At 32.6% G+C, this 13125-nt stretch overlaps 1 protein-coding gene across 6 annotated transcripts; it reads left to right on the top strand.

Annotated features, from left to right (window-relative positions):
- Positions 1-981: 981 nt before the first annotated feature.
- LOC114278970 (proteasome subunit beta type-7-A-like) lies at positions 982-5319 on the top strand. Of its 6 annotated transcripts, none has more exons than XR_014340217.1 (4): positions 982-1252; positions 1504-1606; positions 2821-2961; positions 3989-4399. XR_014340217.1 is itself a non-coding variant. In XM_082887510.1 (4 exons), the coding sequence occupies exons 2-4, from the start codon at positions 1522-1524 to the stop codon at positions 5237-5239; spliced, it is 339 nt and encodes a 112-aa protein (XP_082743636.1). In that variant the 5' UTR covers positions 987-1271; positions 1504-1521; the 3' UTR covers positions 5240-5319. The 6 variants fall into 6 exon arrangements, 4 of the variants coding, with proteins under 4 accessions (XP_082743636.1, XP_082743633.1, XP_082743634.1 ...); XM_082887510.1 differs by lacking the exon at positions 3989-4399 and adding an exon at positions 5127-5319 and having other exon boundaries at positions 987-1271; XM_082887507.1 differs by lacking the exon at positions 3989-4399 and adding an exon at positions 5127-5319 and having other exon boundaries at positions 991-1252.
- Positions 5320-13125: the final 7806 nt, after the last annotated feature.

The raw sequence follows: 13125 nt of genomic DNA, 5'->3' as shown, positions 1-13125 counted from the left end.
TTTATCATTGGCGACTAAACGTTTCGTCACAGATATTTATTTTCAACGACTAAAAAATATTTTAGTCGCTATATAGTTAGTTTTGGTTATTAAAATTATTTAGTCGTTGAATGAAACACAAAAATTTACTTTTTATTTACGTTTGGTCGCCACAAATTTATTTTAGTAACTAAAAAATATTTTAGTCATTGTGTAGTTAGGTTTGGCTACTAAAATTATTTAGCCTCCGTTTGGGAAGTGGGTTGGCTTTTTGACTTTTTGGCTTTTTTGGCTATTTTAGCCTGGGCTAAAAAGCTTGGTTTGGCAAGGACTTTTTGGCTTTTTGACTTTTTTAACTTTTTTTGTGAGAGAAGAATGTAATGATTATAGGTTGGATGTGATGTTTTGTTTGTTATGGCTAAAATAGCCTATTTTGTTTTTTGTGGCTAAAATAGCCAAAAAAGCCTGAAAAAGCCCTTGCCAAACACAGGCTTAGTTGCCGAATGAAAAACAAAAATCTACTTTTTATTTTTGGCGACCAAAAGTTAGGTCGTCAATTTTTTTTCCAGCGACTACAAAATATTTTAGTTGTTGTATAGTTAGTTTTACTACTAAAATTATTTAGTCAGGAATGAAAAACAAAAATTTTACTTTTTATTTTTGGTGACCAAACGTTTGGTCGCGAGATATGTATTTGCAGCCACTAAAAAATATTTTAATTTCTGTATAGTTAGTTCACCGAATAAAAAATAAAAATTTATTTTTTATCTTTGGCGACCAAAAGTTTGGTCGTCAAATATTTATATTTTAGTCGTTGTATAGTTAATTTTGACTATTAAAATTATTTAGTCACCGAATGAAAAATAAAAATTTATTTTTTATCTTTGGTGATCAAAGATAAAAAGGAAAATTTCCAATTTTTCTTTTTTTTTGAACTGATGGAAAATTTTCAGATTGGCGCCATTATTTTTATTTATTATTACTATTAATTTTTGGTTATCATTTGCTATGTCTCTCTCTCTTTCTCTCTCTCTCTCACAAAAAAAAATCAAAGACCACCAAACCTCACCTCGCCTCACCGCGATCCGCTCATCTCACCATCGCTCACCACCGTGCGACGTTGCACATCGCCACCGCCGAAAATCATAGTCGCACATCGCCATTGTCTCGCCTCCAGCTTACATTCAAGTTCTCTCTCTCTCTCTCTCTCTCTCTCTCTCTCTCTCTCTCGCGTGCGCGCCACAAATCACCACCGCCAGCGCCATAATACCAAGTTCTCTCTTGCTCTCTCTGTCTCTCTCTCATTTCTTACTCTTGCTCTAGGGTTTGATATTCTTCCACTATTTCCTCCATTTCTCACTCTTGTTCTAGGGTTTGATATTCTTCCACTATTTTTCCATTTCTCACTCTTGCTCTAGGGTTTGAAATGATTTATTCAGTTTAATTTTGTGTTGATTTCTTAAATGGATTTGGTTTAATTGGTTTGATTTCTAGAGTTTTATGGGTTTGATTTTGTATGAATAGGTTTGTGTATGGTTCAAAATGTCCAAGGCAGCAGTAGATGTTCCTCTGAAGGGTGGATTTAGCTTCGACCTGTGTGAAAGGAATGAAATGCTCTCGAAGAAAGGTGTTCAGGCTCCGAAGTTTCTTAAGACTGGCACTACCATTGTTGGTTTAATTTTCCAAGCATGTGTATTTGTACCGCTTGCAGACTTAAATGTTCTTGTTTATTTGACTTCATTTTGAATTTCACTGTTGTGGCATATAGCCTGATAGCTTATGGTGGTTGCTTTGCTTATTAATCAATTTCAAGCTTTTTGCCATTACTTGATTGGTTGTTTAGTTGCTTGTATAGTAGTTAAATAATGATTCCATTGACCACACGATCAATGAAATTATCATTAGTTGCGTGACGTGATCTGAATGTATGTCTGAGGAACAGGGTTGGAAAACGAGGTCTTATGCAATATACGTACTAATAAGGTCCGTGGGTAGATAGTTGGAAAGATGAAATGTAACTACAAAATTGCCCACCTTTACAATCTATACATGAATGTATAGTAAACCTTGACATAATATCAAAGGATTGTTGTTCCTGCAGCTCAAAGGGGCAAAACTAAAGAGTGCCTTTATGAAAGATAACTTTTCTATTGCATCAAGAAAGTTCTTTTCTAATTCAATTCTAAATTAGGGGAGGAAATTACAGGATCCCATGGTTGAAATGGTGATCAAAACTTACATAGTTCGATATCCAAATCTGGAAACTCAAATGACTCCTGTAGCTATAGATTATAGTTTTTTCATATATCCTATGGAAAATGAATAATTGGAGGAACTCAATATGTGACATCCTATCTGGAAGGATGTGTGGATAGTGGTAAAGCCCTCTTGTCCCCTTGTGATCGTTCCATGTGAAGCCTTCTTGCTTATATCTTCTTATAATGCAAGATGAATGGTGAAACTCTTGGGTGGCTTCAGATGACAGTGATGAGTATAGAGATAAATCATCAATAAGATGTTAGTATTCAGGCTTTAAATCAGAAGATCGATTGATTGAAGTAGATATGGGTGAATAGTAACATTTAGAACAAATTGGATACAAATAGATGGTTTTTTCATTGAAATTGATGGCCCAGTGGTTCAACTGCCAAATATATCTTGGGTTTATTAATATTACTTTTATGTTTTCCTACTTGTCGGAATAATTTTTATTTATTTATTTATTTATTTATTTTTTACTCCCATGTATTTCTCTATTTGCTTCACAGAATCTTCGTAGTGGATTAATGGAATAGATGCTTCCTATACTCATACTTTATACTATTCTCAAATCATCTTCAGGATGGAGTCATCCTTGGAGCATCTCAAGAGCCACTGAAGGGCCCATTGTTGCTGATAAGAATTGTGAGAAAATCCATTTTATGGCACCCAACATTTATTACTGTGGAGCAGGCACTGCTGCTGATACAGAGGCAATGACAGGTATTTCCAAGTCTAATTTCTATATCAGAATATGTGTATTTGTTAAGTTTTTACAGCACTGCATCCATTTTAAACTAAGGCCATGTTTGTTTGGGTGGACATGAGTTTGGGATTGGACTAATAGTCCAATAAAATTATTAATCCGATGTTTGGTTAAACAATTGAAGTAGGGACTAATTATTTTAAACTTGATTATTAGTTAAGATAGAATACATAATCCAACGGATTCATAGTTCTAGGACTATTAGTCATGGAATGCTAATCCAGTCCGCCCAAACAAACATGGCCTAAGTTTCTAAAATATTGTTGTTCTAGACATGGTTAGTTCCCAGTTGTAGCTACATAGGTACCATACTGGTCAAGAATCAGGGGTTGTGATGGCTCTAACACTTTTGAAATCCCATCTTTTTAGATAAGGTTATATAATTCAAGGTTTGTTTTTCTCAATAATGTCGGTACTTTTTGTGTGAAAAGATTACAATGCAAGAAGGCCTGATTCTTTTTTGCTTAACCAGCCACCATGGTTATGTCCAAGCTGCTTTGGTGCTTGGTGGAGTTGATGTCACTGGACCACATTTGCACACTGCATATGATGCACACTACAAATGGCATTTGAATGGCACAACAAGGCATAATGCTTAAGATTTGACATATGTTTAAGATTTGAAAGAGATTCAAACTGCATATGCACACTACATAGCTTGACATATGCTTAAGATTTGAAAGAGATTCAAACTTTATGCTTTCTTATTTGGATCTTGTCCTCTTTACTTCTCCCTAAACTCTTTAGACGTCATAGAATGTTTTGTTATTTGTTTTTAACCATTCTACTCATATAGTTCTCAATTAGGGATCACTTTTTCACTCTCTCTTTTTGTCTTTTGATATTTATCAACAGAGTCTATATTTCTCTGATATTTGAGTTCAAAATTCATGGTTTCATTGTAACACTTTTTAAGCTATACAATAGATTCTAAACATTTTCTTTCAACAAATATTTACACTCTATTTGGTTCCATTGAAAGAGTTTAGGCTTTCCTCACTTGTAAACTTAAAACTTAAATGCCACTCTTGGTGCTTCTGTGACCATTGAAGAAGAAACAACTCTTTTGAAGTCTAGTTCACTTGGAGGACTTCTCAATTTTTTGGGCTAAAACTCAATCCTCTCATTTCATCTCTTTGATTTTGTGGTAAAAATTAGAGGGTAGGAGTTTCTAAAGTAAACACGTTTAAGGTGTTCTTAATTTTAAAAGCATTTTTTGTTATTTTGTTCTTAGATGAGGAATTTTGTGATGTTCCATGCATGTATTTTATTTTCAATATTAGGTAATTTAAAAAATTCATGAAAATGGGATGTTTGATACTACTACTTGTTAGATGCCATGCTTAGGGTGTTTTATCCTGAAAGTCTACAAAGAAAGGAGCACTCAACATTAATTTATCTTGAATAATTATGATTGGGAATTTGTCCAGAATAAATATAGAATAATTGCTAACTTTTGGATTCAATCAACAACCTCGTAATAATCATAGAGAATGCCAAGGTGTTGACTGAAAATGGGTGGACAAGGAAATTTTAAAATAACAAGTGTTTAATCTGTTTTCATGCTAAAATGAATTAGTATCATTTTCTAGTCATCTTAATTTCAGAGCAACAATTGAGCAAAGAGGGTGATATTTTGAATTCAACTTATGATTGTCATTAATCTGTGTTACTTATATCATTATTTTGCTTTATTATTTGCAATGAAGCAAATTCTAATCATCTAATGATTGTCAAAGATACGAAAACACCTAGAAGTTACAAAGTTGAAGATTTCTATACTTGTGAGAATATTTCTAAGCTTTCCCTCTCTACAAATTTGCTGGTCAAAAGAAATTTGAGACACCCTTTGTCTTTATTTTTTAGAAGTCTAGAAAATAGTGACAGTATTTTTGTTGATTTTAAAAGCAAAGAGACAAGTAAAAGATACAAGAAAATGCACAATCATTATTCTTATTTTTTTGATACAATATTATAATCCTTCAAATTACAAGTACTTCAGGTCTCAGATTAGTTGTTTTTGTTTAGGGGTTGCATTTGCTTGAAATCATAGTACTCCAAGTGATGTGGAAATATTTTCATAAAAAAATTGCTTGACATTATTTTTGTTTTTCTTTTGTAGATATGGATGAATTCGTGCACGAAGTTGAATTGTACTGGATTATTTGGCAATTGTTACATTTTTTGAAGGATTTTATATTTTGGGATAGATGTGTATGGAAAGTATTTGGATAGGCTACTAGTTATATTTTTGAATAGATGTATATGGATAAAAATTTAAAATATAATAATTACTTGTTATCATAGTTGTTAAATCGGGATTCGTATCGTGAATTGAAATGGCCTTGTATCGAATCGCGAATCGAATTGTGAATCGTAAAGATTCGGTCACTTTTTTTAAATTACTTAAAAATATATATCTACACATTTAAATCTTAAATATATCTTATGAATATAAAATATTTAGATTTAAATCAACAAAAATGTTATTTTGAATGATAATCACGTAATTTAATAAGTAAGAAGTTAACAAAGGTTTCTATATAAAATCACCATCTTACTTTTTTTTTTTTTATAGATATTTTTTATCAACCATTCTTAATAAAGATAATAATTAAATAGACAAACTATTAATTTTTAAAGTAATAATAGTTAACGATATTGATATTTAGACAATAAGCATATATACTTTTTTAAGTAAGAGTGAGCAAATAATAAAAAAGAATCATTTAGAGCATTTTATTTTAAAGCTTAAAACATTTTAAAAGGTATAACTAACCTTACACATATAATATTCAATTTAATAAAATAGTAATAGATAATTCATAGTGTAACTTTAATCTTAAACATCTTTAGAAGATATATAACAATTTTTTTGAAGGAGAAAAAAATGAGAAGAAAAGTTAAAAATATGTTAGGTCTGACTGAATCTGATTGGATTCTATAAAAACTCAATAATTACTAAAATAACAACAAATCATATATATATTGGTTATTTTGGGTATTGAATGTTATTAGAAGTTGTATTATCTTATTTTCACTAAAAAGATGGGAAAAAATGAGTAGAAAATATGTCGAACACAATAATTTCAAAAATTGCATGAATCGTAAAAAGTGAATCGAATTGTAAATCGATTGTGAATCATGTGATTCAGTAGAGATACACTTCCAAAATAGATTAACTCATAGATTCGTATCGATTTTGCAAAAATTGCATATCGAATCGTGAATAGAATCGCGAATCGTAAAATTCTGATAATAGAGCTTGATATGTTTTAAATTTTTATACTAGATGGATGTGAATTGGATAATTATATCGATTACATGACCATTTTAATTGGATAGTTATGTAGTTTGGAATTACTTGTGGATGAAAATTTATAATAGTTGATAAACAGGTTAAGTATTGGCTGATTTATGTATTTTGTTGGATGTTTATGATTCAATTGATTTTGTTGGTTTGAATGATTTTTGCAAATTACAGGTTATATTGAATGGTTTAGATGGATTATTATATATTATACGGGTCAAATGGAATTCTTTTTATATTTTATTTCTATTTTCATAAACAAAAAGATTTGAATTGGCGATCAAAATTTGGTTTGGTTTTTTCTTTTTTGGCGACCAAGTGATTAGTCGGTGTTTTACTATTCACATCAACCAAAGTGTTTGGTCACGAATAGGTCTATTGTCAACGAAAGTTTTAGTCGCGCAAACATTATTTTTGGTGACTAACACTTTTGGTCGGGGAATGTGACAATTGGTGACTAACATATTTAGTCGGGAAAATATCACTTTTGGCAACTAAAGTATTTTAGTAACAAAATGGTTTAGTCGTAGAAATATAACATTCAGCGACGAAAGATTTAGTCGGCAAATATAATTTTTTCGCGACTAAAAAAATTTTTTTTGGTCGCTAATTACTTTTTTCGACCCTCAACTGGCGACCAAAAAAATTAGTCACGGATAACTTTTGCCGAGCAAAATAAACTTTGCTGATTAAATTTTTAGTCGACAAAAATACGATTTCCTATTTAAGCTTAAAAGTGCAAAGACCATCTTAGCGGGGGAATTAATTACTCAATTCTCAACTTCATTCTCTCTCTCTCTCACACACACATTAAAGGGCAAATTATACTTATGGTCTTTGTATTTTGATTATTATGTCATTTTAGTTTTTGTAATTTTATTGATACGATTTTGATCCTGAATTTATAAATTTGTCTCAATTTAGTTCAATTGAATATAATTGTTAGTATTTTTTAATAAAAAATACTCACATAAATAGTGTGTCATGATTTTAAAGGCAAAATAATAAGTTTGTTCAACTTAATAAGTTAATCTTAACCAATTCAGTAATAATTTTTTGTCAAAAAAATTGGACAAAATGGTCATAAAATATAAAGTTAAGGCTTAAAATTGACCTAATTGAAAGTGTACGGAGAAAAATAACACTATAGGCAAAATATAAGGATTATCAATGTAATTAACTCTTAAATAAATTATGTGTTTTGATGTTACTAATAATTTTGCTAAAAATGTTAATCAGCTTGTTTGGTTTGAATTTTTAGGATTTACTTTTTAGAAAATTTAAATTTTTTGTTTTTCGTATTTTTCTGTTTTCACTGAATTTTTTTAATATTCTAAGTAATTTTTTTTTAAATTTTTAGATACACCTAACATAAATACACTTATGAAAAAAATCTTAAAAAAATTCACTAAATACCAAAAATACAAAAAGAAAAAGAAAGAAAGAGAGAATTCAGTAAATTTTTATATTCTTGTGTATTTATTGAATTTTTGAAATATTGTTTTTTACAAATATTTTACTTTTTTTGGATACTTAAAATTTTTAAAATATTCACTAAAAATAAAAAAAACAAAAACATGAAAAAAAAAACTCAATTTTCACAAAATTGGATCTAAAAAATTGAAACCAAATGCACTGCTTAGTATCTAACTTTAATAAATTAATCAATCTGCCTATCTCTTAAAAAGAAAAGAAAAGAAAAAAAAAACCCTCAAATCTTTAGGCAATTCCAGCCCAACCCAAGTTTAATATGATTTTATTTGAGTAGGGTTTTAATAAACAAATTCAGATTAGAAGTCAGGTTTGAAATGACTTTAGCAACTCTTAACATAACTCAGATAATGTCAGAATAATTTCTCAATTTGCTTGAGTTATATATGTGACAAAATTACGTTGTAGTGAAAATAATTTTAAAAATTATATATTTTGAATTAAATGAGAGCCCCATGTTGTTGTTGAGGAATTATTCAATACTTTTAGAATAATATTCCACTTCATTTACTAATTGACATTTTTTATGTTGTTTCCTACAACTCCAATACTCTAATAATTATAGACTTGAAACATAACTTGAAGACAAACACCATTCACTATCGAGATTACCTAGGACTGTAAATTTGGCCCGTGGGTGTCCTATAGCCTGCTGTAGCTCGACTTTTCTACACTCCTTTTGGAAGGCGAATAGACCCTACAGTGTCGGACTCTCGTGGTTCTAAATTTTATTTCACAAGTGCAATGCGAAATAATGAAAATGCAAAAAAGTCCAAATCTGACAATTCTTTTAAGAAATAGATGTTTTGAATCAAATGCTAAAAATGGACTGTTTTGCTAGATTCATAGAGTCACCACCTGAATATTTTGTTTTGGAAAATTTAGGAAACCCGTGACTTGTACCAAAGGCCATTAGTCCGTCACCACCAAAGTGTCTTAGCTCAGGAACTTAGGCATGAGAGGGGAAGTCCATGAATTGAGCACCTTACTCGTCCGATCAAAGATTAGCCTCTACTAATCATGATGTGATTCTTATTTACATTATATGCTCTTGTTCCGATTATTAGACTAACTTTATTATGTGATGTATATAAGTATAGACTAATATTGCAAGCATTGGAACACTTGATTCATGTTTGTTTTGAAAAAGTGTTTTCAATATGTACCACTTGAAAAAGTGATCACATATAAACATTATTCAAATCCAAGCAAATAGCCTTTATCCACAGGCATTCAAGCAGTTTATCAATTAAGCATTTAGCCTCATGGCAAGCATGCTAGATATGGTAATAATCACACTCATGCATTATGCTAAAGCAAATAAAAGTTTATCTCGTACTCTAAGCCAAAAAAGAAACTAGTTAGAAAAATGCATGATTCCTATGCAACATGACTAATGCAACACATGCGATATGCAATTACTAGGCTCAATTACTAATATGATATATGGATCAATTTGATAACATGCGGTTAAACACGTATTCAAAGAAGTATTGAAATAACGATGCGATTAGAATGATAAACCTGTAATACAAGTGGACGCAAACATGAAGTATGCTAAGCGAAACATGATACCCTAAACTAACAATCATAAACTGGGAAATAAAAGAGAGAAAGACGTGGGGTTGGAAGACATGCACATTATTACATATTCATCCTCACGGAGGAGGGTCCGAATCAATGTCCGATAGTCCAAATTAAACTAATTATTACAGAACCAAATGAATTAATAAGTAACTAAAGAATAGGCTACAAATCCGAAGATGTACAATACTCGCAAGTGTAGCGCCCAGAAGTTGCTCTATCTGCCCAGACTATTCTGTTTCACCTTCAGCCACTATACTCTGCTTCTGTGCAACACACTGCCTTACCAAACATTGATGCCCGGCCGGCCCTCAGTGACACCAGGCTGGGCCTAAGGAAGGCTGGCCATCCCTTAGTTTCATGCAAAATTCCATTTGGTGTTTCGAAGTGAAAACAGTGCAGACAGAGTATTCTGGACTCTGTTTGTCCCTCTCATACTTTTCTGTCATGGGAAAGGCCCGAGAGAAGGTTGAAATTGATTCCAAAACCATCAACGAGCAAATTGATTGCTTGATGGTCTCAGGTACGATTTTGGACAAAAATTGATAAATGAAAGGGACTATAACCACCCCTCCCTCCTATCATAGAGTTAACTCAAAGAATGAGGTAGAGACGCTTCAAGGTTCGTCAAAACATCATGAATTGATGTAGAACAAACCTTGATATGGTGGACTCGACATAACGTCCGGCCGAACCCAAGCAATATAATTCAATTTCTTTATGTTGGTTCGTTCATTTTAAGCCAATTCATTTTGTTGATTCCATTCTTTAGTCCATTTGTCCAAGGTGATGATTATGTCCTCTAAAATGAGAGAAGCATCAAATGGGAAGTAATTCTCAACATGAAAGAGAGATTACGCTGTTCACAATGAATATTCGTAGAGATTAAGCCATTAAGCGCAAAACTCTAGTTCATGTGTTGAATAACCATCAACCATTTGAAACAACTTTTGAATGAAATAAAGAAGTGACAACTTGATTATTAAAATGAGGTTATTAAATATGAAAATGAGTTGAAGAAAAGCTAGAACAACATGCAACAAGCTATACAAGTGAACTTATGAGACAACAAGCAAACTAATCAAAACATAAGCTATTTAAATAAATTAAAACAGCCCTAAAACAACCCCTAATATGCAAAAAATGGTAGCTAAAACCATGTTAAAAAAGCACAAAAAGATAGGCAAAACAAAGAGATACAAAGCTAATAAGCAAAACTAAGGAGGGGTGGCTAACCCCTCCACTTTTGGGACTTTTAAACCATATTTTAGCCTATGAAAATAGTCCAAAAATAGTCCCAAAAACAGCCCCAAAACAGTGGCTAAATCAAGGAAAAAAGTAAAAGAGAGATAAGGAAGAAGATGCAAAGTTATACCTCTTGAAAGAGAGGATGCTTGTAGTTAAACAAACTTGATTCTAAACACCCTCAAGTTTCGGAAATTTAGGTTGAAACTCTAGAAAAAAGCTTCAAGAACAAGCTCCAATGGTGTATGTATGTATAACTAAAGAAGGTTTGAAGATCGAAGGAGTAAGGAAAATGGTTTTAGCTCTCAAAGCCTCTTGGAAGGTTTTTCTCAACTCTTAAATTTTGAAGGAAGGGGCTCTATTTATAGAGTTTGAGCCAAAAAGGTTGAAAATATCTTCAAACAAAGATACTTGTTCAATTCTCGTCAGCTATCTATCTGGCGCTACCGACACCCGGCCAGCGCTCAAAATCCACGGCCGGGCCTTAAAATACAAGGCAAGGTCTAAAAAACACTCTGGAGAAATTTTCATTGAAGCCTAGCCGGGCCTTACTAAGGCACTGGTTTTTAATGGACCCGGTCAGGTCTCAATGATTGTACTTCAGGCACAACTTCAAACGGGTATATCTCCTTCATCTGGACTCCTTTGCACATCATTCTTGAGTCTAAATTGAAGCCCCGGAAGTCTACTCTCAAATGTGGCGGCCTCACATCTAAATTCTAAGTGTTCAAAGAGATATACCTATTTTAGTGAAGGTTGCTCGGTTTTGTCTTAATCGGATAGATGCCTAACTTCAAATAGCCATACCTCCCTCATCCGGACTTGGATTTAGGAGATTATTGAGTCTAAAATTAAGCCTCAGAAGTCCACTTTCCAATGGTGGTGGCCTCACAATTAAAGTCCATGTGTACAAATGAATAGGCCTGATTTAGTGAAGGTTGCATAGTTCTCTCTTAACCAGATTGATGCCTAATTTCTCCAAACTAGTTTTCTTCCCTCCCTTCTTATTTTCTTTAACTCCAAATCTATAAAAAAGATGTTTTGGAAGATTTTTCAAAAAGTTCACCTCTCTTCTGTGTATTTTCACTTTGTCCTTACTCAATTTACCGAAAGGTGCAATGTTTTAAACGAAATGCAAGCCTTGAATATCGTAAAAACATTTGGAGAAAGATTTTGAAAAGAGGGTTTTAAGGTCTAAAATAGGTTGGCCAAAATGGGGTATAAGGTTTGGAATTAGTGCTTGAATCCAAATTTCTTCACTAAGAATTCAAAAGATTGCACAGTGTAACTTTCATCATCGGGTGTTTAGAATAAAGCGCCAAGTGTTAAGAGCGGTAAAAAATGGGGTGTCTACAGTTGCCCCTCTTTGACAGAGTTTGAAGTCGTGAAATGACGTGAGTGAATGTCATAGCCCGTAGGCGACCCATTTTGACGAGGCTGTAAGACTTGGGCAAACAAACAAAATGCAGATGTAGTTGGTTAAACTCGAGAGTTGCCTACGTGTCCCTTTACAAGGAATCAAACCAGTGTAGTTCAGGGGCAAAAATGCAAAACCATATGCAAAACATAACTTATGATCATGTAATGAAACAATCAAAACAACAATGTAACAAGAATTCAAATGATATACAATGTAAGCAATCTAAGCCATAATCTAAGCCACGAGCAGTGCAAAACACACGAATACCATAAAGGAATGGGGATGCAAATCAAACTACGTTTTATATAGAGAATAAGTGGTGGCACGAGCCAAACGACGCCTAACATAGGTTAAGTGCCTACATCCTCAATACTGGCCTCAGTGCAACATGGATGCTTACACATAACATAACCATGTTTTAACGTGAGAAGGGGTGCGAGCACCAGCAAAACTATGTGTTTCGTAGAAAGAGAAAGAGTACAAGTAATTGGGTGGTATGATATAAGTGAGAAATGATCTGTTGAGGAAAGATAATGATCCTAAATGCTGAATGCAACAAGACAAAGTACGATGTCATAGATGTAGTGAATGAAGGAAAAAAGGGGCGTAAGTTGAACTACATCTTACCTAGAAAAGGTATGGACACAAAACAAACCACGTTTAACACAGAAAAGGTGCCGAAACCCTCAAACTACAATCCTTGCAGAATAGGTGCGTACACATGACAGAACTATGTTTTAACATGAAAAGTATGGGCACATGCCAAACTAAGCTTAACATGGAAAGGATGCAGGCGATAAAATGGTATGATGTAATGAATGCAATGGATAGTGTAGTAGATGCATAGGGTGACATACTCCAACCACGCTAAAATCATGAGAGGAGGAAGGTATAGTACAAGGATTTCTTTTCTTTTTTTTTTTAATTTTTTTTTATAAATACCAAATATCGTATACATATATAGATAAAATACACAGATATATACATACAGTATACATATTTTCATATACAGACAAAATACACATAGATATGTACATACGGTACACATATACATATTCGGGGAATAATCTG

Source organism: Camellia sinensis, chromosome 9, assembly GCF_055761805.1.
Source record: "Camellia sinensis isolate YWXY chromosome 9, ASM5576180v1, whole genome shotgun sequence".
Classification (NCBI taxonomy): Eukaryota; Viridiplantae; Streptophyta; class Magnoliopsida; order Ericales; family Theaceae; genus Camellia; species Camellia sinensis.
The sequence above is the reverse complement of the archived record's forward strand: the minus strand, read 5'-3'. Positions and strand labels throughout refer to the sequence as shown.